At 28.6% G+C, this 26,318-nt stretch overlaps 1 protein-coding gene across 3 annotated transcripts; it reads left to right on the plus strand.

Annotated features, from left to right (window-relative positions):
- Positions 1-1,958: 1,958 nt before the first annotated feature.
- Positions 1,959-24,942, plus strand: LOC105632733 (NADH--cytochrome b5 reductase 1). Of its 3 annotated transcripts, none has more exons than XM_089723061.1 (10): positions 1,959-2,209; positions 2,623-2,764; positions 3,300-3,390; positions 3,492-3,569; positions 21,682-21,762; positions 23,402-23,491; positions 23,669-23,713; positions 24,138-24,224; positions 24,401-24,530; positions 24,646-24,942. In XM_089723061.1, the coding sequence occupies exons 1-9, from the start codon at positions 2,047-2,049 to the stop codon at positions 24,491-24,493; spliced, it is 870 nt and encodes a 289-aa protein (XP_089579187.1). In that variant the 5' UTR covers positions 1,959-2,046; the 3' UTR covers positions 24,494-24,530; positions 24,646-24,942. The 3 variants fall into 3 exon arrangements, with proteins under 3 accessions (XP_089579187.1, XP_089579185.1, XP_089579186.1); XM_089723059.1 differs by having other exon boundaries at positions 1,961-2,209; positions 23,669-23,734; positions 24,646-24,940; XM_089723060.1 differs by lacking the exon at positions 24,646-24,942 and having other exon boundaries at positions 1,961-2,209; positions 23,669-23,734; positions 24,401-24,642.
- The last annotated feature ends 1,376 nt before the right edge of the window (positions 24,943-26,318 follow it).

Consider the following 26,318-nt stretch of genomic DNA (forward strand, 5'->3'; position numbering starts at 1 on the left):
TTGCCTGATTACCAACTTTTAGAAAATATTGGCACACGATTCACTCTTTATAATCAATATTAACAATTATATGGAGCAATTTTTCAAAATAGTAGGATATTTTAAAAAATAAAATCAAATGAATTTTAACTTTGAATTTATTTCAAATATGAAAATTCATTTACAAATGAATTCTAATTTTATCTACAATTCATTTGAAAATGAATTTCACATTTTGAATTCATTTATAACAAAGTGAGGTTTAAGTAAAAAAACACCTATGAGAATTTAGTAATCAATCCCCAATTGATAAACATTGTTCAATTGTTTTTTTTCTTACCTTATTTCTAGCTTTCAGAAAACATTGCCACATGCTTTACTCTTTATAATCAACATCATTAATTATATATAGCAATTTTAAAAAATAGTAGGATATTTTAGAAAATAAAAGCAAATGAAATTTCAATTTTAAATTTATTTCAAATATGAAATTTATTTACAAATTAATTCTAATTTTATCTAGAATTCATTTGTTAATAAATTTCATATTTTAAATCTTTGTAAATGAATTTCAGATATTAATTCATTTGTAACCAATTGATTTTTAAGTAAAATATATATATATATATACACACACGAAACTTTGGTTTCATTCAACTCCTAGTTAGTAACCATTATTCAAATTTTTTTTTTTTTTTTTTTTTTTGTTGCCTAGCTATATGTTACTCTGTATGGTCAACATCACTAATTATATGGAATAATTTTCTAAAATAATAGGGTATTTTCATTACATATTTTATAATTACATTAGATATTTATAATTTTCCAAATAATAGGGTATAGTCAGGGACGTAGCTACGTCAAGGTCAAGGGGGGCAACCAGTCCTCCTGAAATTTGAAAAAAAATATATATATATTTTAACGAGGATAATATAAGTTAGGAACATTATAATTATTTTTTATGCATAGAAGTACTTAAGTGTCAATTTGAACATAACTTAGAACTCAATAATATTTTTTCCTTTAAATAATTATTCCTAAAAAAAGCTAAAATTCTAATTAATTTTTATAATTTTATCCCTTTTTTAATTATTGATCTTCATAGCCGAGTAACACTTGGTCTAATAATTACTTAATTTTCTTAATGCATTATAATTTAGGAAGTTTAAGAAATTAATTTTAGATTAATATTTATTTAACTTAAATGCATTTTGTATTCAATTTAATTGTAGTATTTTATAAATTAATTGATTTTGCAATTGAAATATGAATTTTTAATTGTATCTAATTATAATATTTTTATTATTATATAGTTATGGTTTTAAAAAAAATTAACTATTGCAAAATTATTATTATCAATAGTCAATCAAACTATTTAGTCTAACATCATCTAAATAAGTTATAACTAAAGAAACTTAAGCTTCATATAGAAAATATTCCTTCTTATCCAAGACGTGCAACCTAATATAATGAGCTATTGTTCACCTAATGTTAAAAATTATTATACAGTGGTTACTTACTAATATATTCATGAATGTTAATGATTATTATGATAATTTAAATTGAAAGAGATATATGTATAAGTACTGATAATGAAGTTATTTGAATAGATTTTAGCTAATAAAAAATAAGCGAGAATTATTATAACTTAATTCTAACAATTTATTTTCTTTTATAAAAAATTCTCATAACTTATATTATGTATATTATTTTTATAAATTATGTATTTTAATTGGACCTCTCAATGAATTCTTTTGCTACCGTCATTGGGTATATTAATACAAATTACATTACTTATTTACAAATAAATATAAAAATGAAACGATAATTACATTCTATAAATTTTTGCAATTACATGATCAGATATAAAAATAGACTGTTAATTACACTCCGTTGCAACACATTTTTGATTGCCATCAAACCAAACATAGACTTAGAACTTTCTTTTGCCCTCATATTCTTTTCTTTATGCCTTCTTTAATGGAGGAAAAGCGAAAGATAAGAAGAGAAAGTAAAGAATAATTAACAAGTATAACCAATTATGTGTGCAGAGATGGAGCTTTGTTGATGAAAATGAAAATGGATTTACAGAGATGGAGAGTGGCATTAGATATGGTCTTTACTCTTTTCAAAATGGTATCAATACCTAAACTCCAGCTGCTAGCCCTCTCCTCTACCATTATTTCACTTGGCATTGCTTATTATTATTATATAAGCACAAAACCCAAAGGTAATTTATTTTATTTTATATTATCTCAATAATTATTGCTACTGTCTGTTTCATTGCTTGTTTTGTTGGCTATGCATCAGGACAAACCAACTTCATATATGTTAAATTTTTTTTTTTTACAAAATAAATTAAAATGTTTATCATAAGTCATTAAAACTTTTTAAAAATATACAAATCAAGTTTTTTTTTTTTAATGTAGAATTTCTTTAATAAAAACTTTGAGGTACATTATGAATGGTTTGGTCTGTACGGAAATGACTCATATTCTAAACAGAGTGCTTCTCCTTTGTAGGCTTGACTCTGTGGTATAAACTAGAAAAAAAATTGAGTTGCATTAATAAAATTCTTATTTTAGAGTAGTGCAAAATTTGATTACTGACTATTTTTTTTTTAAATTTATTTAACATTTGAAGGCTGCTTAGACCCTGAGAAATTTAAGAAGTTCAAACTAGTAAAGAAAACAAAACTGAGTCACAATGTTGCAAGGTTTAGGTTTGCCCTCCCTACACCTACCTCTGTTTTGGGCCTACCAGTTGGAAAACATATCCTTTGCAGGTACGTCATTTATCTTTTCTTTTTATTTATTCAAATCACTTTTTGCAATTGTTTTTGTATACTTAGTTTTCTATTTTGAAAAATAAAATAATTTTAACAATCTAATTTTTCTTATATATTTGAGAAATGAAAAAAATAACCATGGCAAATACTTAATAATAGATTGATTAAATACAAGATTTCATTTGATTACTTGGATTGGACTAGTAGGGCTGAGCAAAATTTTGCAACATAGATCAAATTGAACCGGATTGAATAGTTGAATTTCTAAAAAAAAATCGATTTGATTTGATTTAATTTTTATTACATAAAACCGTAAAATTCTAAAAATCAAATTGATTTAATTCAAAAGTTAAAGTAAAAAAATGAAAATAAACCAGACAAAACTGGTTCACTTTGGCTTTATAAACAACTCGATTCGGTTTGAACACAAACCGATAAAAACCGGTAAGTACTGATTGTTTAATTATGAGATGAAATTTGATTTAATTAGGCAATATTAGGATGTTAAGGATTGTTTGATTTTGTTGAGCAGGGGAAAGGATAGTGAAGGTGAAGAAGTGATAAGACCATATACACCAATTACTTTGGATAGTGATGTTGGTTATTTTGAACTTGTTGTAAAAGTACCATTCTGACCAACTTTTCATATAATACTTTAAATTTATTTAAGTATACTTAATTTTACCTTTTGTGTTTTACCATTGCAATATATTTCTTCATGCAGATGTATCCAAAGGGAAGAATGTCTCACCATTTTAGGGAAATGCAAGAAGGGGAATATTTGGATGTGAAGGGGCCCAAGGTATGACTAGCATTTTTCTTTTTCAATGAGGTTATTATTTAATAAATTTATTTATGATTTATTCACATAATAGGGGCTGATATATAAATTTACACTAGTGAGAATAAAATAATTTTTTTATTTTTCAACTTATAAAATTATACTTGTTATATACTTTAATTTACAAAAAAAAAAATTCTATAATACTTTAACTTGTAAAATTAGATCAATTAAATACTTATTAGAAAATATTTTTTAGAAATGTAAAAGAAAAATGTGAGTACTATTGTTCTAAAGTTGTACTCTCTCCGTACCAATTGGTAGGCACACTTTATATTTCACAAGAATTAAGAAAAATTAGTTATTTTAGTTAGAAATGTAAATTTATATATATATTTCCTATTATACCCTTACTTTAATTTGAGATATACTCGGTAATCTATTATTAACTTTTTGCATCTACCAAGATTAGTTAATTATCTAAGGTTGGTCAATATGCATTGAAAATGGCTAAACTTAGTAAATATTCACATTTTCAATTTCAAAGTGATTTTAAATAAATAATGACATTGAAAAAAAAAACTAGTTCATCCGTTCTTTTTATATAGGAACAATCATATTTTCACCAAGATTAAGAAATCAATTTAACTAATTATTTTTGCTCCTAATATACTCTACACATTAACTCATCCTCTAAAATGTAAATTTACTTTAATAACGCTTCTTGGTTGAATAAGCTATAAATGTGTTGTCTTTCTAAATAAATAGAGGGACTTGAGCTACTATTGCTAGATAAATGGGAGATTAAGAGATTGGAGAAAGGTTCTTGGCTCATGGTACTCCAGGATCGTGACATTTAAAATGATATTTCTATCCAAATATAGTAATATCAAATATCACTTTCATCCTCATTTAAAATTGGTAGGTTTAACATGTAAGAGACGTATAAAATTTGAATTTCAAACATTTCTCTTTCATTATTTAATAACTCCAAACAAAACATTAAATACGTGAGATTATCAATAAACATATAGGACATTTATTTTGTTTTTGCCTCATCAATTAACTAAGCATATTATTTTATGTATCTTAGTCATTTATAAGACATAAATAATCATATGCCACTTAATTTTTCTTTAACTTGATTTTTTCTTTTGTAAGCTACCTGGTTACATTTGGAATCAAACTAAATTAACACATTCAACTTAAAATTAAATTAAATATTCATTCTATAATACTTGTCACATTTGAAAAAATAGTTTGTTCCTAAATACTTGTCATATTTGTAGTTTCAAGGAATAATAAATCTTCTTTTTTCATGTTTACCTTTTGTATATGACTAATGATTATTACTTCAATTTAATGATTTTCTTAGTGAATAAGTATTAAATTAAGGGTAATATAGTTAATTTTACTCAATAATTTATTGTAACTTAGACAAATTTAATGATTTTCTTAAAGAACTTGAAATTTCAAATGTGACAAGTTTTATGAAGCGGAGGTAATAACTAAATAAGTCATGTTTGTCATACTTAAAAACTAGATCACTATGTGTTAAGTCTAGAAAATATTTTCTACATATAAATTTCAATGCACTAATAAGTGCATTGAAGAATAATTAAGTAGATTGAAGAATAATTAAGTAGTGAAAAGCATAAATAAATTGTGAATATTTTTTAGAATTTTGTGTATATAAAGATTATTAAATTAGATCAATTAAAAATTTAATCATCAATTAGAAAAATAAGAATTATTGTGATAGAAAGTGTATGTTAAACACATATTGGAAATTTAACTACCAAACATAATTATTTTGTTAGTATCCAAATTATGGTTTTGAAAATCGGACCAGACTGACCAGTTTGACCGGTTTAATTGGGAATCGAACAATGGTCCAATGCGAGTTCATAGGAAAATGAGAACCTTTAAAAACCGGCCTAAACCAGTAAAAACCAAATGAAAATGGTCAGAAATCGATGAACCAAACCAATTAAAATCGATTCGATTCAAAATTTGGGTTTTTCTCAAATTGTGGATCTTTTTAAAAATTTGAGCATCTTAAATATTAGGCCTCTTAAAAATTGAGCCCTCTGATATATTAGTTTTAGATCTCTTTATTACTAAATCCAAAGTCTTATTATATCAATTAAAAATTAAATTTCTCAACTTTAAAGCCAAATGTTAAAATTAAGATTATATTTTATTTAGTTTATTGATTTTTTTAAGCATTAAATTTAATCATTTTTTATTCTTTGTGTTTAAAATTATTTACCAATTTTTTAATTCTTTTTATAAAAGCAAAATTTGAGATTTTTTTTTATTTGATATCAAAGTTTTTTTTCCCATATTTTCAATTTTATTTAAAAATATTATATATAAAAATTCAGTTGAACCCTCTGGTTAAGTGAACCCCTACCTTCACAGATTCACCGACCGATTCAGTTTTCAGTGTTAAATAATCTTTAATATAGCCTAGATCTATTGTTCATAGAATTTGTTTGATAGGAATATACAATAAGCGGAAGTGTACCTTGATCTATAGCAATTAATTACCTCGTTGCGGCAATTTGATTCTCACCGTCTCTGGCCTTTTGTCCATAAGTTTTCTTTCAATGGCAAGAGAATTATCAACAGCAACGGGGGTTTCTTTTCACACTCTCTCAAACAAGCTATCACCGTATGTGTTTGAGGTAGTCGTCACACTCTCTCTTTTCTTTTCTGTGTTAATCCTAAGTTGTTGATTCCTTTATCTTTTATAAGGCAAAAGAAGGGTATTACAACTCTAACTGGTCCTTATCCATTAAGTCCAATAACCATCATCTTGAGCTACATTAATTAGAACCAGCCCTTTAATCACATGGGCCACATATAGATTATTAAAAATCTAACAATCTCCCACTTGGCCTATGTGCATTTCTTGAATCTATCATGTTTACCTTAATTAGAATTAAATGATCGGATTATGACGGTCACAAGTCATTAATCGACATGATTCCTTCCATATATCACAGACCACCTCAATTCTTAAAACTTTAATGGAGAAACGATTCAACAAACAATGCATTGTCACAATCAAACGTTATTGTTATCTCACTCAAGCCATTATTGTATACATCTATAATGTGGATAACACATAAATAAGCAAAAACACATCTTTAATTGAATTTCCAAGTGTCACAATAATATGAGCAAAATTACCATATATATATATTTAAACATCATGCTGACAAGGACTTATCTATAATGCCCATTCTATCAACATGGCCAGTGAAGATTTTGGGCGGTAAGCCTTTAGTTAGCGGATCCACTATCATCATATCAGTACCGATATGCTCAATTGACACTTTGTGTTTATGCACTTCTTCTTTCACAGATAGGTGCTTTAAATCCATGTGTTTTGCACCCTTAGAGTACCTATCATTCTTAGAGAAGAAGACAGCTGCGAAATTATCACAATAATTCTCAACAGTCTAGCTATACTATCGATAATACCTAGACCTGAGACAAAGTTCCACAACCACAATGCACGAATAGTAGCCTCAAAGCATGCCACAAATTCAGCCTCCATTGTGGAAGTAGCAATGATGGACTGTTTTCCACTTTTCCATGATACTGCTCCTCCAACTAGGAGAAACAAGTAGCCAAATGTAGACTTTCTCGAATCTACACAACCAGTATAGTCTGAATCCGAGTATCCCACCACTTCTAGATGGCTGGACTTTCGATAAATGAGTATATGATCCTTAGTGCCTTGTAAAAACCTAAGTACTTTCTTTGCAGCTTTCCAATGGTCCATCACGGGATTACTTTGATATCGCCCTAACATTCCTATGACGAAACTAATATCCAGTCGAGTACATGTTTGAACGTACATTAAGCTCCCAACTACTAACGCGTATGGAATAGACTCCATCTCTTTACGTTCTAAATCATTCTTAAGACATTGCATTTCGCTGAACCTATCTCCTTTCTGAATTGGAATTATTCCTGCGGAGCATTTTTCCATTCTGAATCTCTCTAATACCTTATCAATGTAAGCTCTTTGAGACAATCCTAACAGTCCTTGTGACCTATCACGGAATATTTCTATTCCAATCACAAAGGATGCCTCTCCCATATCTTTCATTTCAAAGTTCTTAGAGTGAAAACTCTTTACATCATGCAACAACCCAACATCATTCGCAACAAGAAGAATGTCATCAACATATAGGACTAACATGATGAGCTTGCTCCCACTGACCTTCATATAAATACACCGATCAGCAGTGTTTTCTATAAAACCATATGAAGTGATGATATTATTGAACTTAAGACAGCATTGATGGGAAGCTTGCTTCAGTCCATATATTGACTTCTTTAACTTACACACCAAATTTTCCTTTCCTATGACCACAAACCCCTCTGGTTGGTCCATATATACTTCCTCCTCCAAGTCACCATTAAGAAAGGTTGTCTTTACATCCATTTGGTGAAGCTCTGGATCATAATGAGCCACCAAAGCCAAAATAATTCTTAAAGAGTCCTTTTTGGAAACTGGATAAAAGGTCTCTTTATAATCAATGTCATCCTTTTGAGTGTAACCTTTAGCAACAAGTCTGGCCTTATATCTTTCAATGTTGCCCTTAGAGTTCTGTTTAGTCTTAAAAACCCATTTACAACCAACTTGTTTTGACCCCTCAAGCAACTCGACTAAATCTCAGACTTGATTATCACTCATTGATTGCATTTCTTCCTTCATGGCATTAAACCATTTTTTAGAATTATCACATTCCATGGCTTTCTGGAAAGAGACTGGGTCCTTATCAATGCTCAATTCACATTCATGCTCAAGTGAGTAAATCACATAATCACAAAAAATAGCCGACCTTGTTTGCCTTTGTGACCTCCGTAATGCTATTTCTTGTGAAACCACTTGATCATTTGTGAATTGTTCATTATTTACTGGCTCATCATTTATATGGTCATTTTGTGGGTTCAAAATGTTGTTTTGTTGTTCGACCCTATTGTTAATCTGTGATACAACAAGTGGAACAACAACCGACGAAGAGACATTAAGAAAATCCACCTGAGTTGGATTTTCAATCTGAATCTCTTGCACATTCACTTTACGTGGTTCACTACTCCCACTAATTTGGCCATTTTCAATAAATCGAGCATTACCAGACTCAACAATTCTCGTAATATGGTTAGGACAATAAAATCTGTACCCTTTTGACTTTTCAGGATATCCTATGAAAAATCCACTAACCGTTCTAGCATCAAGCTTCTTTTCATGTGGATTATATATCCTAACTTCAGCTGAGCAACCCCAAACATGAAGATGCCTTAGACTAGGTTTCCTTCCTGTCCACAGTTCATAAGGGGTCTTAGGAACTGCCTTACTAGGAACCTTATTAAGTAAATATGCAGTAGTCTTTAATGCATGCATCCATAATGATAAAGGTATAGTACAATTATTTAGCATACTCCTAACCATTTCCATAAGAGTACGATTCCGCCTTTCAGCTACACCATTCTGTTGAGGTGTACCTGGCATTGTGTATTGCACACAAATGCCACGACTTTCAAGGAACTTTGCAAATGGACCTGAACATTGTCCATTTTCATTAAATTTACCATAATATTCACCACCTCTATCAAATCTCACAACTTTAACTTTTCTATTTTACTGCCTCTCTACATCATTAATGAATATCTCAAGAATATCCACTGATTGAGACTTTTCATGCAGCAAATATACATAACCGTATCGTGAGAAATCATCGATAAAGGTGACAAAATATTTTTCACCACCCCAAGAGGGAACATCAAAAGGACAACATATATCAGTGTGTATAAGTTCAAGCAATTCACTACTTCTTGTGGCTGGATTCTTTAATGTGTGCTTAGTTTGCTTACCTTTAATGCAATCTATACGCACGTCCCAGTCAGTAAAATCTAATTGAGGTAAGATTTCACCTTTCACTAACCTCAAAATCCTTTCTTTGGATATGTGACCTAACCTTTGATGCCACAAGAAAGTAGAACATTCATTATGTGCACTATGTTTATTACTTATACTGTGTTCAACATTAAACAGGGATTCAATAAATTCAGCATCAAGATTAAAACGATACAAACCATCAATCAAAGTACCATAACCATAATAGTACTTATGTTTGTATAATGAAAAAACACCATTACAAATCTTAAAACTGAAACCAACATTATTCAACCTCTCTACAGAAACTAGATTTTTAGCACATTCAGGAACATAGAGACACTTTTCAAGATCCAGATAACAACCAGTGTCCAGGATCAATCTATAAGTCCCAATTCCTTCTATTCAGGCCTTCATTCTGTTTCCCATGTATAGAAACTTTTCAGTTTCGTTTATGGGTTGGATTGAAAGAAATCCCTGTATAACATGAGACACATGAGTAGTTGCACCATAATCTAACCACCAGGTATTATTAGGCACTTCAATAAGATTTGATTCAAAACATACTGAAACATAAAGTATACCTTTCTTTTCAAACCAAATCTTCATTTTAGGACAGTCCTTCTTGAAGTGACCACTCTTCCTACAGAAGTAGCACTTCAACTCCTTACGGATTTGGCCCTCATTAACCTTCATTGGGGTACTGTCCCTTTTCTTGCCTTTCTTCCCTAATTTGTTGTTGTTGCTGCTAGCTCCATTATGAAATGTGAGATTGATGGAGTGTTCCTTCAATTTCTTTAATCTCCCTTCCTCTTGTATCAACATGGCCTTGATTTCCTGAATATTCCATTTTTCCTTAAGGGTGTTGTAATTCACCTGGAACTGACCAAACTCAAGAGGAAGTGAGTTAATGACAAATTGAACTAAAAAGGATTCACTCATATCCATTCCCATTGATTTCAGTTCGGCTGCCAAATTCTGCATGCCAGTCACATGATCATGAATGGATTGTTCCAATCAAACTTCTTGGTCGTTAGCTCACTCATCAAAGATCCTACGATGGACTTGTCAGCTATGTCCGATTAGGAGTATTCCTTAATTTTCAGCATGTACTCTCTAGCATTGTCTGTTCTGGGCATTGATGGCTTAACATTTTAAGCCATTGTCATCCTCATTAAGTTCAAGCTCAGCCTGTTAGACCGCTCCCAAGCCTCATAATGGGACTTATCAGCTTCAGTGCTGGTCTCTGTAATGACTGCTGGCTTTTCAGAGACTAATGCCAGATCCAAGTCTAGAACTCTTAACTGATAATGGATTTGTTCGGACCAATCAGCATTGTTCAATCCATTGAACTTAATCAACCTAGTGCCCATAGTAAACATGTTAAAAGAAGCTGCAACATTATACATATACTCATACGTTAATACTTTGAGTAAACATAAATGGATTGAAACAAATAACAATCTTAAATTATGCATTTAAAATTACCTTTGGGTAATACTTAAATACATAGCTTTAACAAATAATGATGCCAAGAAGAAAATATTTTAACAGACTTTCATTGATATGGAGCAACTTGTGAACCTTTATGCAAGTCAAAGAGAAGCACGCCCGTGCTTCTCTCTGGAAGTCCACAGCACGCCCATGCTCATTGCAGCACGCCCGTGCTCCTTTCTAGAATCCAGTTACATTTTTTTTTTATTCCATTCAACTATTCAATAATGCTCCATACAATATGCATGTTATCTTTGGATATACATTCATATTAATTAGTACAATGATAAGTCTCTTTAATGCCATTGATTATAATTAATGGTCTTCTTTTGGGTAACCTAACAAATTATAATCAATGATCTCAATTGTTCAATTTTAACTTTCATGTCATTTAACGGCATCACACAAACATGAACAATTGAAAGCTACATAATCAATGTCTAAAATAATCCAAATAAGGCCACTTTGGTGACTAACAAGTTTTCCATTCATTAAACATTGATTTATGCAAAACTTTTATTAAATTGAATGAAGATCTCAAAACTTTAACGACATAACACAATAAGATGTCATAACCTTACTTTATAAATAACAGCAAATAATTTATAAATCATAAAGAAAATAAACAGTTTTCAATTTCTATAATTTTGGCTTCGTTTATTCAAGATTAATCAACTTCACAATACGAAATTAATTTTCATTAATTAAGCCAAACAAAACACTATCAAACAAATCTAGAACAGGTATAGGCTTTGATACCACATGTTAAATAATCTTTAATATAGCCTAGATCTATTGTTCATAGAATGTGTTTGATAGGAATATACAATAAGCGGAAGCATACCTCGATCCTTAGCTATTGATTACCTCGTTGTGGCAATTCAATTCTCACCGTAACAGTAGATCTATGTTTCTTCACTCTGGCCTTTTATCGTAAGTTTTCTTTCAATGGTCAGAGAATTATCAACAGCAATGGGAGTTTCTTTTCACGCTCTCTCAAATAAGCTATCACCGTATGTGTTTAAGGTAGCCGTCACACTCTCTTTTTTCTTTTCTGTGTTAACTCTAAGCTGTTGATTCCTTTATCTTTTATAAAGCAGAGGAAGGGTATTAAAACCCTAACTGGTCCTTATCCATTAAGCCCAATAACCATCATCTTGGGCCACCTTAATTAGAACCAACCCTTTAATCACATGGGCCACATATAGATTATTAAAAATCTAACACTCAGAACACTAATCCAAATAGTGAGAAAATAAAATCATGTCAATAGTACAAATATGAAAATAATTATTTTGTTTGTAGATTGAGTGTCAAAATAGTGAATAAGTAGTAAAAGAATAGGCAAATGGATTGGAGTGGTTAATTTTATCAACTAGTTAATTTATGCATTATTAAGTCACATTTTAAAAATAAATTAAATTAAGACATTCAACTTGAAATTAATGAAATAACTATTAATTCAATCGTCACTTGGTCACACTTGAATCAAATTAAATTTAGATAACCTAATTTAAATTAAATTAAGTCGCCTAAAATTAAATTAAGTAATCATTGATTAAATCACACTTGAGAGTTATAACTCAAATGACATATAGGGTCTGTTCGGTAAAATTAACTGTTTTAATAAATGTTAGCTATTTCAGTATCTGTTAGCTATTCTATTAATTATTAGCTATTAGCTTTTCGCAGATACTGTTTATATAATTGTTGAAATTACAAGTGTTTGGTAAAAATAACTGTTTAATTTAAAATGACAAAAAAGGACATTACTTGTTTAATTAGTTGAATTCGGAGAAAAAAATAATGAGTATGCTTGTCAAAAAAATTAATTAAAAGCTAAATGTTATAGCAGTTAACGTTTCGTAAAAAACCTCTCTCAACCTTTAATAGCTATTATAAAAATTATATTACTCAATGTTGCAATTAATACAGATGAAATTTTGACTTAATCAAAATGCTAAAAGCTAGTTCAAAAGCTGCTATCGAATATGGCCATAAACACACATTTTGACATGAGTATGAATAAAATCCCATGATCAATCTATGTACAAGTCCTTTTGACATTTATTTTGTATTTTTCTGTGATAAGTCTATAAAATAGTTTCCACATATAAATTTCAGTGCGCATTGATAAAGACAATAACTTGAATGTAGTTAATTTATACTTTATTAAATCATGTTTAAAAATCAAATCAAATTAAGATATCTAAATTAAAGTTAAATGAAGTAACAATTGATTAGGTGATATTTGAATCAAATTAAATTAGACAATCTAATTTGAATTAAATTAAGTCACACCTAAAATTAAATTAAATTAAAATATCCTAATTGAAATTAAATGAAGTAGTCATTTGCTAAGTCATACTTAGAACTAAGTTAAATTAAGACAACCGAAGTGGAATGAATTAAAGTTATACTCGGTCACACTTGGAATCAAATTAATATTAGAAATGTTAAGTTAAATTAAATTAAGTTAAATATTATTAATTCATACTTAGTCATACTTAAAAAATTAAATTAAATTAAAACACTCTGATTTGAACTAAGTTAAGTAACTATTGCTTAAGTTATACTTTGTCTCATTTGAAATTAAATTAAGTAAAAATTGATTAAATTACACTTTCAATCAAATTAAATTTAGACGAGTTAAATTGTAATAAATTAAGTCACGTTTAATTAAGACATGCTTGGAATCACATTAAATTCAAATAATATAATTGGAGTTAAATTAAATTATATTTGATCAAGTCACACTTAGCCATATTAAGAATCATACAAAATTAAGATACCTTAATTAGAATAACACTCTTGTCATAGATGCTTTTGGATATTTGTATTTGTTATTATTAAACAAAAATATTTAATAATTTTAAGTTACATTTCGAATTAGTTTCATTCCCACCTAGGGGTGGCCACGGTTCCAAAACCGAACCGAAAACTGACTGTTTTCGGTTATAGTTTGGAATTGAATGAATACGGTTTCAATTCCTTAATAGTTCCAAAACCAACGGTTCCGATCAGTTCTTCAACTGATTTTCTGGCGAATCACATAATTATAACATAAAAAATTAAAGAACTTTTTTTTTTGGAAAATTTAGAATTTATAAATTTATAAAATAATTTAAAAAAACTTAAGAATAAAAATTCTTGAACTTAATTTAAAAAAAAAAAAAAGGCTTGAACTAATTTATTTTTTTTCAAAGGGCTTGAATTTAATTTATTTTAAAAAGAAGACTTGAATTTTTTTAAAAAAAAAGGCTTGAACTTATTAAGTTGCCAACGTATCATCTTGGGATTTAAAAGAATCAAAGCCCATGTAATTCCTATTTACCTTGTGCCAATTTCACCAATTTTACCTTATCAGTACCTATTTCCACCAGTTAATGTTCCGGTTGAGGATCCATCATATAGAGCTTATAAATCTTTAGTTTCTTTAATATTCTCTTGTGCTCTTAGTTCAGCCTTGCTCCAATCATCGATGTATGATTGTGCTTCTACTAAATAAGATGTCATCTTAGATCGTGTTTCATCAAGTATGTTTTCTTATCGACTAAAAGCTTGTTTAACCACAACAGTCGAGACTAGTGCTGCTAAAACTTGTTTTGCAATTAGTGCAAGATTTGAAAATGTATTGGTGTGATGACTCCACTAATCTAGAATTGAAAAATTGTTATCTGTAAAACTATCACCAAACACGAAAACAGTGGTAAGATAACTCTCAAGTTCAGAAAAAGAACCAGATCCCTTAGGTATTTTTTGTCTTTGTAATAATAGACATTCAGCAACACTAACACTTACCTTTTCAGTTGGCAATGACTGATTCCAACGAGTTGGGACTGAAGAGAAAGTAAATTATATTATATATCTGAGGCATGAATAGCCAACTATAAATACATTTGATTTACAGAAGATAATTATGGAAACCATAAAATACAGTAAATATATAGCTATAACAGTCTAATGGGAGCCTCTGTCATTGCCAAGAATAAAGGAATATAACAGTTATACAAAGATAATCATTGCCATGATTGTAGGAGAAAATAGCTCTTTACAGGGATATCCCTTGAAAAATATTTTGGTCTTCTCTTATTTTCCTTACAAAATTTAGCCCAACTTTTTATCACTTAGGGATGTCCGCAAAAATATGAAATTGCTTTTCTAAGTGGAGAAAGTTAATGAATTAAGAACTTTTAAACCATCTTGTACACATAAATTTAAAACATGACATGTACATCTAATATGAAAAAATTTTTCACCAACATTTGGTTCACAAATTGCTTTAAGTTTTGTAATTGATTTAGTGTCGACGGAGGCATTATCAAATGAAATTGAAAAAATTTTTTTGATCAATTTATATTCATCTAAAATTCAAACAGTCATTCTAAATATATCATTTGCAGTATGTTTATCATCAAAAATACGAAAAGAAATAACTATTTTTTGAATTTCCAATCATCATCAATCCAATTACATGTAATACTCATATAAAAATGCATTTGTCAATGATCACTCCAAATATCATAAAAAAAATTGAAACACGAATTTTTATTTCAAAAAATAAAAGTTCTAACTCTTTTTTTCCTTTTTTATTTAAAGAAACAATTGTTCGTTTTTTACAGTATTTCTTAACACTCTTTTAGTGGAAGGATTTAAAGTTTTTTGACAATATTGATTAAAACTCACTTTTCACCAAAACTAAAAGATAAATGTTTCACAGAAATCATTTTAGCTAATTCTTCTTTTTGTTTTTCAGAATATTGAAATAAGGAAAAGTTAGAAAATGTGTACCTAGAAATTTATATTCGAGACCGATCAACTCCTATTTTTCTTAGATGTTTTGCCTCCAAATGCTTCTAAAATGATCCATAACTACCTATTTATTTGTATTTATAAGATGCTCCACAGTAATTGCAAATTACATAAAAAATTTGTCGCTTTTAAATTTCTTTATAAAATGAATAGCGAATATGTTGGAACTTTGTCTTGATCATCGAACAATGTGTGTACATTGATCTTCCCCTTGTCGTAAGTTGTCTTCATCATTAAATTCAGATACTTGAGTTGAAATTTTCAAATTTTTATATGGATATCCCTCAAGATTAAATTGGTTGGGAGTAAAATCGAACATGTCGTTCATATGCATAGATGAATTTTGTATTTTTCCAACCTTTCCCTTGCCCTTTGCGAAACTTGAATTTCCTCTACTTGCCTCTATAGGATAATAATATGTAACTTGAAAAAATTGAATAAAAAAATTAAAGAGAATAATTAGAGATTGGAATTTGGAGAAATTAATTGACAATAATTTAGACAATAATTAGAGATTGTACTTGGAGAAATTATTTAACAATAATTTAGACAACAATTATAAATGAAAATTAGAGAGATTGTAGAGTAGAGATTAATATAGAGTAGAGAGCATAAATAATTTTGTGTGAGAAGATTGTAAATGGAAAGGAGTATTTATAATAAATCTAAAAATTAACTTTCCACAAATACCCTTAACACTAGCCGTCATATAGCCGTTTATAGTTATTAGGAGGGTTAATTTGGTGATTACACAAAAATATTTGGAAAAATAAAGAAAAGCTACTGGAACCAGGTGGAACTGCTGGTTCAAACCGGTGGAACCACAGAGTCTAGCCGTTTTATCGAAAAATTCAAGATTATTTTAGAATCGCCGATTCAAACTGTCGATTTGAACCGTTGGAATCGTCGGTTCTAACCGGTAGAAAAAACTGCCAGTTCTGGCTGCTTCTTAGAACCTCCAATTCTCGATTTCCTAATATTGGAACCACAATCGGGCTGTAGACCCCCGGTTTCAGTTCAGACCATTTCGATTCCCATAGGTTCTAAACCAGCAGTTTCGATTTCAAAAACCAGAAAATGGCAAACCCTATTCCCACCATTTGTTTGTACTTTTATCAATAGTGGAGGAAGTTAACATCTTAGTATCATTATATTATTGAAGTTATAGATTGAATTAATTGCTTAATCAATGGTCATTAACTATTTGGCTTAAAAAATTTTTGGCTTAAATGAATCGTAAAAGACTTTTTGGTTATTCATTTTTAGCCTGGTGATGTTGATTTTTGACTTAAAAGTTTTATTGAATTATATAAATTTTTCGATTAGATGGCATGACCAATGATAGGATCAATACTTTGATTAAAATTTTTATATTGAATTTAGACTTAAAATTTTTTATTAAAAGGATTCATGCGCTAGAATTTCGTATCCTTTTAAATAAATTAAAGGGTATTCATATGTAGTATTATTGAAATTGGACCAAATTGATTCGGTCGGACTAGTTTAACCGAAACCGACTAGCTATTCGGTTCGATTATCAAGTTGGACCAATTTTTGAAAAAAATGGATTTTCTGAGAAAATTAAGTCGAATAGCTGATAAAAACTAGAAAACTGGATTTTCTTAATAAAAATCGATTTCTTTTTTTTTGGAAAAAATCAAGCTTTTTTTGAGAAAACTGGGTTGTAAATATTTTTGTTGCACTTATATATATATAATCCAGTTGAACTCAATTCAACCTTGATCTAGTCATGATGCCGATTTGGTGGCCAGTCTGGTTCAGACAACATTGTTCATATATTACTTTACAATTACTTGGGCTTTGTTCAATCCTTAAAGCATTTATTTTAAGCTTTGAAAATTTTTATTAACTATATAAATTATTTTAATTAGTTTGAATCAATTTAACCATGACCAATAGATATGATGATGCAACAAATAATTTTTTAAGTTAAAAATTAATGATTGTCATCATTTTCAATAATATGTATAATTAATTATGTGATAAAATGAAGAAAATCATTGATTGTGAGAACATGTATTTAATGAATACATTTCCCTCCAAAATTAAGTTTCTTTTCCACCCATTTCCCTTCAAAACTACTCAATGGTATATTTGTAATTTTGAATGCCATGATCCTGGATCACAATGAGCCAACTAGCATTACTCTAAGAGTTTTGATTAGGAAATGAAAGTTCAAATTTCAGAAACTTAATAACGCACCCTTAGTTGAAATTTTTTACATCGCAAAAAATAAACCAAATTTTTGTGGAGCCAAAATTTCGTTTGAATTATAGAGACTCCTCAACTTCATAAAAACATGGTCATATAAATTTGAAGTAAGACATAACTCTAGATGCCCATCCACAATTTTAGTTCAACCATGAATCCACCAAACCAGTTAGACCTTAATGAGTTGTACAAACTCAGAAGCTGTGCCTCTATGTAATGACTTGTCACTCAATTTAAATGCTTTGCTTGTTGATGAACAACATATTATTATTACTGTGTCTGACCCTGAAGATGGTAGAAACAAACAAAATGAAAAATCTTTGTATGCGTGAAATGACGACAACCAAAGGAAAGGAGTCAACAACTCTTAACTACTTCATTCCTAAATTTTGTGCCATTTTAAAACTCAAATTCCATCTCAATCGGAGCACTGTTTTTCTTAATTGGACCACATATTTTTTCAACGTAAATTTAAAGAATCAAAATTTCTATATATTTAATTCTGATCGACACTTTTATCTTTCACTACTTTAAGAGTCTCTCATAATAAAATTTTCACAAAAAATAAAACAAAGATAATATGGGGTTACCGTTGGCTTTCTTTTTAATGTTACCATATAAGACAATATTTAATGTCAAAAAAAATATAAGACAATATTTTTTATATAAAAAAAAAACCCAATTAGGAAAATTTTCCTATTTAAGAAGAACAGAAGGAGTAATTGATAAGGATAAATGATAAATTTGGTGTTTAAATTTTTGAGTTTTTGTCAATTTGGCATATGAAGGGAAAATCTTAGCAATTCGGTGGTTGAACTTTTTAAAAATATCAATTGAGTGTCAAATGCTGATCTAATAACCGGAATCATGTTTCAACAGTGGGTGGGCCCCATAAATGTCCAGTCAACAACCTGTATAGATTGACACTGCATTGTTGACTTAGCTAAAAAAATAATCTGACGTGGCAAAATGCTGAAAATGATAAATTTGCCCCTTGTTCATGTTCTCATTTGCTAAATATGAACCTACAGCTCTTCCTTCTACCTTCTTTCTTTCATCCGCTATCATCATCTCCATCACCTTCTCCACCACTATCATCCACGCCACTACTACCATTTCAACCATTGCCTTCATCTTTATAATTTTTTTTTTTAACTATTTTTTTCCGTTATTCAAAGCCAACTTAGAAGATTTAGAAGCCGAAGCTCCATTTAAAATTTATTACAATCAATTAACCATTATTTATCTAAAAATAAAATGAATCTGAAAAGATTCAAACAATCAATATTAAAAGATACCCAATTCAAGCCATGAAACCCACAAAAAAAAAAAAAAAAAAAAAAAAGGAAAAGGAAATTTAGGAACTTAATAAGAAGGAAGCTATATCAAGAGTCGTACAAAAATGGTAACCCAATTGACAGACAATTGTTGGAAATGTGACTCAAAATGAAAAAGTAAACCCAAAACCCACGATTGGGTTTAAAGGCTTGCAAATAGGTGGAAGCGATGGTGAGTTTATGACAGATTTTAAAAATAATGATCCTGTAAATCCAATTCCTAGCACACTTTGCTATGGTGTCAACCAAGAAAAACCCTAGCAATCATCTATAATACCTTGTGAAATAGCAACAACGATTGTAGAAATTAATACAAGAGCTCCGACCATCGGCTAGACACTCTGATTGTGGCCCGCCAAACAACAATTCAGTTGATAATGAAGAACGGACTGCGGCGGCAGCACCGCAGGCGAAGAAGAGAGTATTCTGCATGAATTTAGAAGAAGAAGATAAGGATTAATTATGGAGTAGATGGTGAAGGAAGAATGAGATTTTTTTTGAGCCTTGGAACCGGAGAGGTAGCAATTTCGTACAGGTCGATCATAAATCTAGAGTACGTAAATGGAGAAGGCAAAATCATATAGGAATGACAAAGAAATGGCATTTTTGTCATTTCACAGTCTTTGCCATGTCATATTTGATAGCCAGAAATATGAGATGTCAGTCCAAGTACATGCTAACTACACTTCCATGGGGTCCACTAATCGTTGAATCATATTTCTTTCTATCAAATCACAATTTGACACTTAGAGGGCGTTTTAAAAAAGTTGAAGCAACCAATTGAAAAAGTTTTTTTTTTTTTTTTTAAGAGAATTGAAAAAGTTTTTCATCCATACACCAAATTGCCAAAAAATAAAAATTCAGAAACCAAGTTTACCATTTATCCAATTGATAAGAAAAAGAAATTTATATTTTAACAAAAAACATTAATATGGAGGGAAATAATAACTTTGGTGTTTCAATTTTACGATTTTTTTTTTCTATTTATGTGTCTCGCTAAAAAATATTTACAATTTAATGCATTTACTTCTTAAAAAATATTTAATTAAATAGCCGTGGCCGGTTTTAAACACTTTGAAAAATGATTCGGTAATAGTGGAGTTCATTTGTTCATTTTTAATAGGTTATAGGCTATGTATAATAAAGTGGAATTCTTTTTAATCCATCTCAATTACTATAAATACATTCAATTAATAGTTGAAGCATATTTTAAATAAATTATATATTTATTTTGTTAAATAGACCGTGCACATTATTTTTTTATTTTATACGTAGATTTTTCATAATATAAATATATATCTCTAATATATAGATAAAACTTAGTTATTTTATATATATATATATATATATATATATATATTAGGGTCTTCAAACAACTAATACCGATACAATGTAGATTAAAATAGTAAATAATAAATTAAAAGCATTATGCTTGTTTCATATACTAATATGAAAATAAATAAATAAAGTTCAGCCTCTAAAAGTTTCCAATTTTATGAAAGGAAAAGACATTTTCAATTGAAAGAGTAATGATATATTAAACTAATAAAATAATTTAAAATAGAGTGAGAAATTGAAAAATAAAATTATATTTGTTCACTACAATCATTCTTGAAATTAGTATTAATTTTAACGAAGTTAATAATGTAAGTATTATTATTGAATGTCTATACCTGTAAAATAAGGAAACTAACCAAAAATTATAATACCATAATCTTGAACAAAATAATAAAAATTTAATATTCTATTCAAATTTTAATAAATCAAAAAGCATGAAAAGATAAAAAAATGTTAAAAAAAAAATTATTAGGGAGCAAAAACATAAAGATGTAAAAAAAAAAAAAACTGAATTTTTCCCTTAAAAATAACATGCTAGAACCATTTTGCTAATTTAGAAACTAAAAGACGATCGACGTTGGTTTAGAAATAAAATCTAGAAGAACACAAAAAAGAGAGAGCCAGAAAGAGAGATGGCTAGAGTTTTTCCAACCTGTGTGTAGAATTTATAATTCTTGCCTATTTTTCAATTGTATAGATGGAAGCTTTTAAATAGCATTAAAAGTTAAATTAAACACTTAAGTTTTCTGTTAGATATGGTTAGAGTGTAGAATGGAGCCTTGAATTAATTAGGCATGTGATGAGATTTGATGATAGGCTTAATAAATAAAAATACTTTCAATTTTGCGGTTTACTATAATTGTATCATATTTTAAACTTTCTGACAACTGTATCCTAAAATAGAAGATAAAGATTAGTTACATCTTATAATTAAAATAAGGTACTTTCTGAATTTTTTTTTTAATTTATTAAAAAATAAAGAAGTATGGTATTTTGGTAGGGCCGCTTCGAATACAGACCAGGTCGAGTTGGAGAATTTGGAATGATTGCTGGAGGATCTGGAATTACCCCTATCTTTCAGGTTCACATCGTTGCATTACAAAAGCTTTTTATTATTAATAGTCATTTATACGACGTGTGTTACATTTTAATTATACTCATTTTTTAATTATATTTATTAATTATATTTTTTATATTTTTAATTATATTATTACTAGTCTTTTAAGTATGCGTTGCACGTTAATTATATTTGTTATATACTTATTTTTTATTTATATATATCATAAGTTATATTTAGGTTAAAATAAATACAAGTGATTAATTTATAATATATTTTTTTTATCTATATTTATCATTTTTTATCTATATATATCATAAGTTTTATAAAAATAATATACTTTTTTCTTCTTTTTTTTTATCTATATATATCATAAGTTTTATAAAAATAATATACTTTTTTCTTCTTTTTTTTATCTCTCTCCTGAATAAAATATTATATCTCTTTTAAAAAATATATCCAATCATATCATACAAACATAAAAAAAAAGAATATTAATAAAAAATACATATTTTTTTATCTATATCTTAAAAGAATTAAATATTTAATAAATGAAATATAAAAAATTTTCAAATGTCTCATTATCATATATATTCATTAAAAATAAATTTAGTAAATATAAAAACTGAAATTTTGAAATGTTTAATTATATATATGTATTTATTTAAAATTTTATTTTTTTCGATTCATTAGGAGGCTTGATGGCCGAAATAATACTGCATGCTACACAATAATCAAATTGATAACTCACCTAATAAAAAAATCAAATTGATAACTCACCTAATAAAAAAAAAACGTTTCAACGTATATGGATATATAAATCTATCAATAAAATATTAATTTTTTTAAATTAAAACTTTCAACTATTTACCATCTAGGTTTAATTATGTAAATTCTATTTGAAAATTTACTTTTAACAAAATATATCCAATCAAATCTTACAAACATAAAAAAAAAATATTACTGAAAATAATATGCTTTTCTTCTTTTTTATCTCTCTCCTAAATAAAATATTATATATATTCTATTTGAAAATTTATTTTTTTAAAAAATATCCAATCATATCATACAAACATAAAAGAAAAAAAATATTTTCTTTCTTTTTTTTTTATATATTTCCTAAAAAAATTAAATATAAAAAAATTTCAAATATCTCATTATAATATATATTCATTAAAAAATAAATTTAATAAAGATAAAAATTTAAAATTTTGAAATGTTTAATTATTTACATGTATTTATTTCAAAAATATTTTTTTTATTCATTAGAAGGCTTAATGACTGAAATAACACCGTGAGCTATATAATAATCAAATTGATAAAAACATTTGTGATCAAGAGGATTCGAACTCGGAATAATACTGTGGGCTACATAATAATTAGGCGTCATGTGATTAGCTGAAAAATTGATTTTTATAGATTATATCCAATCAACTAATAAACTGTAATTTTTTAATTGGTCATTATTAAGGGTACTTTAGAACATTTTAAATTTCATTAATGGTAATATAGGAAATCTCATTATTTTCCCCTATTCCCACTTTTATATATAGTATAGATATAGATTTTTTTTTTTGTATCAATTTTGTGTAATTTTGTTATTATTTTTGTTTATTATAATGATGCAGTGTTTTATTATAATTATTTTTATATTTGGGTCCAGATCACCCGAGCTATATTAGAGAACCCAGCAGACAAAACCAATTTGCATCTTATATATGCCAATACAACCTATGAGGATATTCTTTTGAAGGTCAATTCCCTCCTCATTTCTATTTTATTTTACCTTGCAACCCTATTGGTAAAAGTAAAAGATGGTTTTACTTTTACCATTAGGTTTTCTTGCCCTAAAAGAATTGCTTATGCTCTACCAATTCAAAATGGAAATGTCTTTGAATTTATTTATTTTTATTATTTGGGTATTCTGCAGGATGAATTAGATGGCTTTGCTTCTAAATTCCCCAGCCGTTTTAAGGTATTTTATGTCCTTAGTCAGGTGGGTAATTATTTCCTGAAATTTTAAAATTAGTTAGTTTCTTTTTACTTTGATAAATTTAGTAATCCATCTCATAGACATTTTATATTTATTCTTTTTATTTTTATAGAATTGATTATATTTCTATTTTGACATGTTTAAACTAAATCATTATAATAATAGTAAATAAAAGTAATTGCATATCTTAAAAGAAAGCTTTGGTATTTATAAAGAATAACTTTCAACTGACGCTCTCTGTAAGATTAAGAATTTGATCCATGAAAAAAATATTTATAAAGAGGAATAACAATAAATTTCGAGACGAGATTAATGTCGTGCCAAAATGTACAGCGATACTTGTCCTGGTATAGGAAAATAAAAATAATAAAGAATGCTTGGAAAGTAACATTGGTTAAATTGGCAGCCCCCTGAGGCATGGGATGGTGGCGTTGGTCACATCACAAAGGAAATGATTCAAATTCATTGTCCTCCTCCAGCATCTCACGTTCAGGTATTTATCTTACAAAATGCTCTTCTTTCAGTCTATTGTTCAATGAGGCTAGAACTCTTTTTTCTATATATAAAAAAAAATCTTAGATATTTTATTTTTTTTTAAAGAAATTTAGAAATAATAATAATAATAATAATAATTTTATATCTAAAATTAAAGAAGTAATAACGTTACAGATTCTGAGGTGTGGGCCACCAGGCATGAACAAGGCCGTAGCTGCACATCTTAACGCAATTGGATACACACCCAACATGCAATTTGAGTGCTGATTTGTATATTTAAGCCTTTTCACCACTTGGACAATAGGTGGGTGGCATTACATCTTTTTTTTGTTTTTTAAATACAAATTTCAGTTAATCATATAAATTTGAGTATTTAATCAATTTCTTTCATATATATAATTCATTTTCTTTTCTAATAGTGTTAGAAAATTCAGAGAATATACGAGTTGAAATTGAACACATTGATTCAGTAATAGAAGGGCTAAATCAGGCATTACGTACATAAAAGGATGAGGGATATCCTCAACAATTGAAGAGAGAGCAGATTGAGCTATTGTCTGAGCTACAGTATTACTATTTCCACTAGCAAAAAGCATTAATAAAAATTTAATTTGAAGAATTCTTTGACCAAGTCTCTTGCTCGATTCAGTTGTTCCATGAAACCCAGCCGCCATAACTTCACTGTTATGGTTCCTAACCACCTTACCATACCCACAGCAACTTCCTTCTCTAAAATTTTAGAATTTTTCATATTAGCTGATTTATATTTATATTATATTTTAATTTTCTTAAATTTATAAAATAATTGTTAATAGAATTGCTTTTTTTATATTAATATTTTTATCATGATTTGTAATAATTTTCTATATACATTAAAAAAGATAATATATTCATTTTAAAAAATTAAAAAAATAACTAGGAGGCCAGTTTAATCGGCCAGTTCGGGTGCCTAACACCTTATCGATACTATACCTAACTCTTTACCGAGTCTCTGGTTTAAAATCGAGTTAGTCGATTCCAAAGAATCGACTAATTTGAGAAATTTCCCTAAAGAGGATTACGACTCCAAAATAAAAATTCTTACCAAAGTAAAAGATATTTTCTCGAGGATCAATGAATGGGTCTAATAATGAAAACCAATTTATTAAATAAAATCAACTAAGATCGTTTAATTTTTCTTAGCAAAAAAATGAAAAGTGATCATCAGTCTAGTGATTTCACTGGGGATCGAACCCAGAATCTTTGGTTTTCGATTTTGGGTTCGAGTAAGGAGTTGACTCTAAGTGTTGTCCACTATCATTAAAAATATTACTAACTTAAAATTGAGTTTACTTTATGTATATATAAATATCATTCATGCATTTATCTCTTCTCAATCTCACTTCTACCCTAAACCCTAAAGGTGATATTTGGGATTTGTGGTCCTTTTACTCTACTCGACTGTTAGGATCCTCCACTAATATACGCCACCCATAAGTCTAGTATCATTTGGTATATTAAAAGAATTGGGACAATCCATTATCGCCATTTGCTTAGACCCAAAGCTAAATAAGAGAAAATAACCAATTCTCGCTTTTGGAATCCAAGACTTGTATAAGCTCGACCAAAGCTTATGTACATGACCCTGGTTCCTACCCTTACAGTTACCATAATAATTAAATAATGTGTCATTTCTACAAATAAATGTGAGAGGCATCGGTCCAAAAACCCATGAGGGTTTATGGGTCCAACCAATATGTCCTAGGGTTTAGAAAGACTTTTTTGACTGTGAATCACGTGTGGGAGATATAGGGATGGAGACCATGCATTTCCTAAATCATGTCCCCTTTGTTTGTGTATACTTATGCTATGTTGTATTTTTCTCATGCATCACTTAACGTGTTTTGTTATAGCCATTTAGGAATATTCTATCATGGCTCGTTCTCATCGTTCGAAGCGCCGAAGGGCAAAAGACTTGAGAGAAGTGCTAGAAGCAAAATGAGCCAAGAGAGCTATTTTGAATGTTGACTATAGTGTCGAAGTTCAAGTGCCTAAGAGGAAAGCTCCTCCGATTCCTATGCCAATTAATGAAGACCCATTAGGAGAGGCTCAT

Source organism: Jatropha curcas, chromosome 6 (genome assembly GCF_041381405.1).
Source record: "Jatropha curcas cultivar XTBG-Jc1 chromosome 6, XTBG_Jcur_1.0, whole genome shotgun sequence".
NCBI lineage: Eukaryota > Viridiplantae > Streptophyta > Magnoliopsida > Malpighiales > Euphorbiaceae > Jatropha > Jatropha curcas.

Coding starts and splice junctions, on each gene's coding strand:
- LOC105632733 (XM_089723059.1), top strand. CDS start 2,047: ATGAAAATGAAAATGGATTTACAGAGATGGAGAGTGGCATTAGATATG. Junction 3,391..3,491: donor ATTTTGAACTTGTTGTAAAA/GTACCATTCTGA, acceptor TTCTTCATGCAG/ATGTATCCAAAGGGAAGAAT. Junction 3,570..21,681: donor TGGATGTGAAGGGGCCCAAG/GTATGACTAGCA, acceptor GTATTTTGGTAG/GGCCGCTTCGAATACAGACC.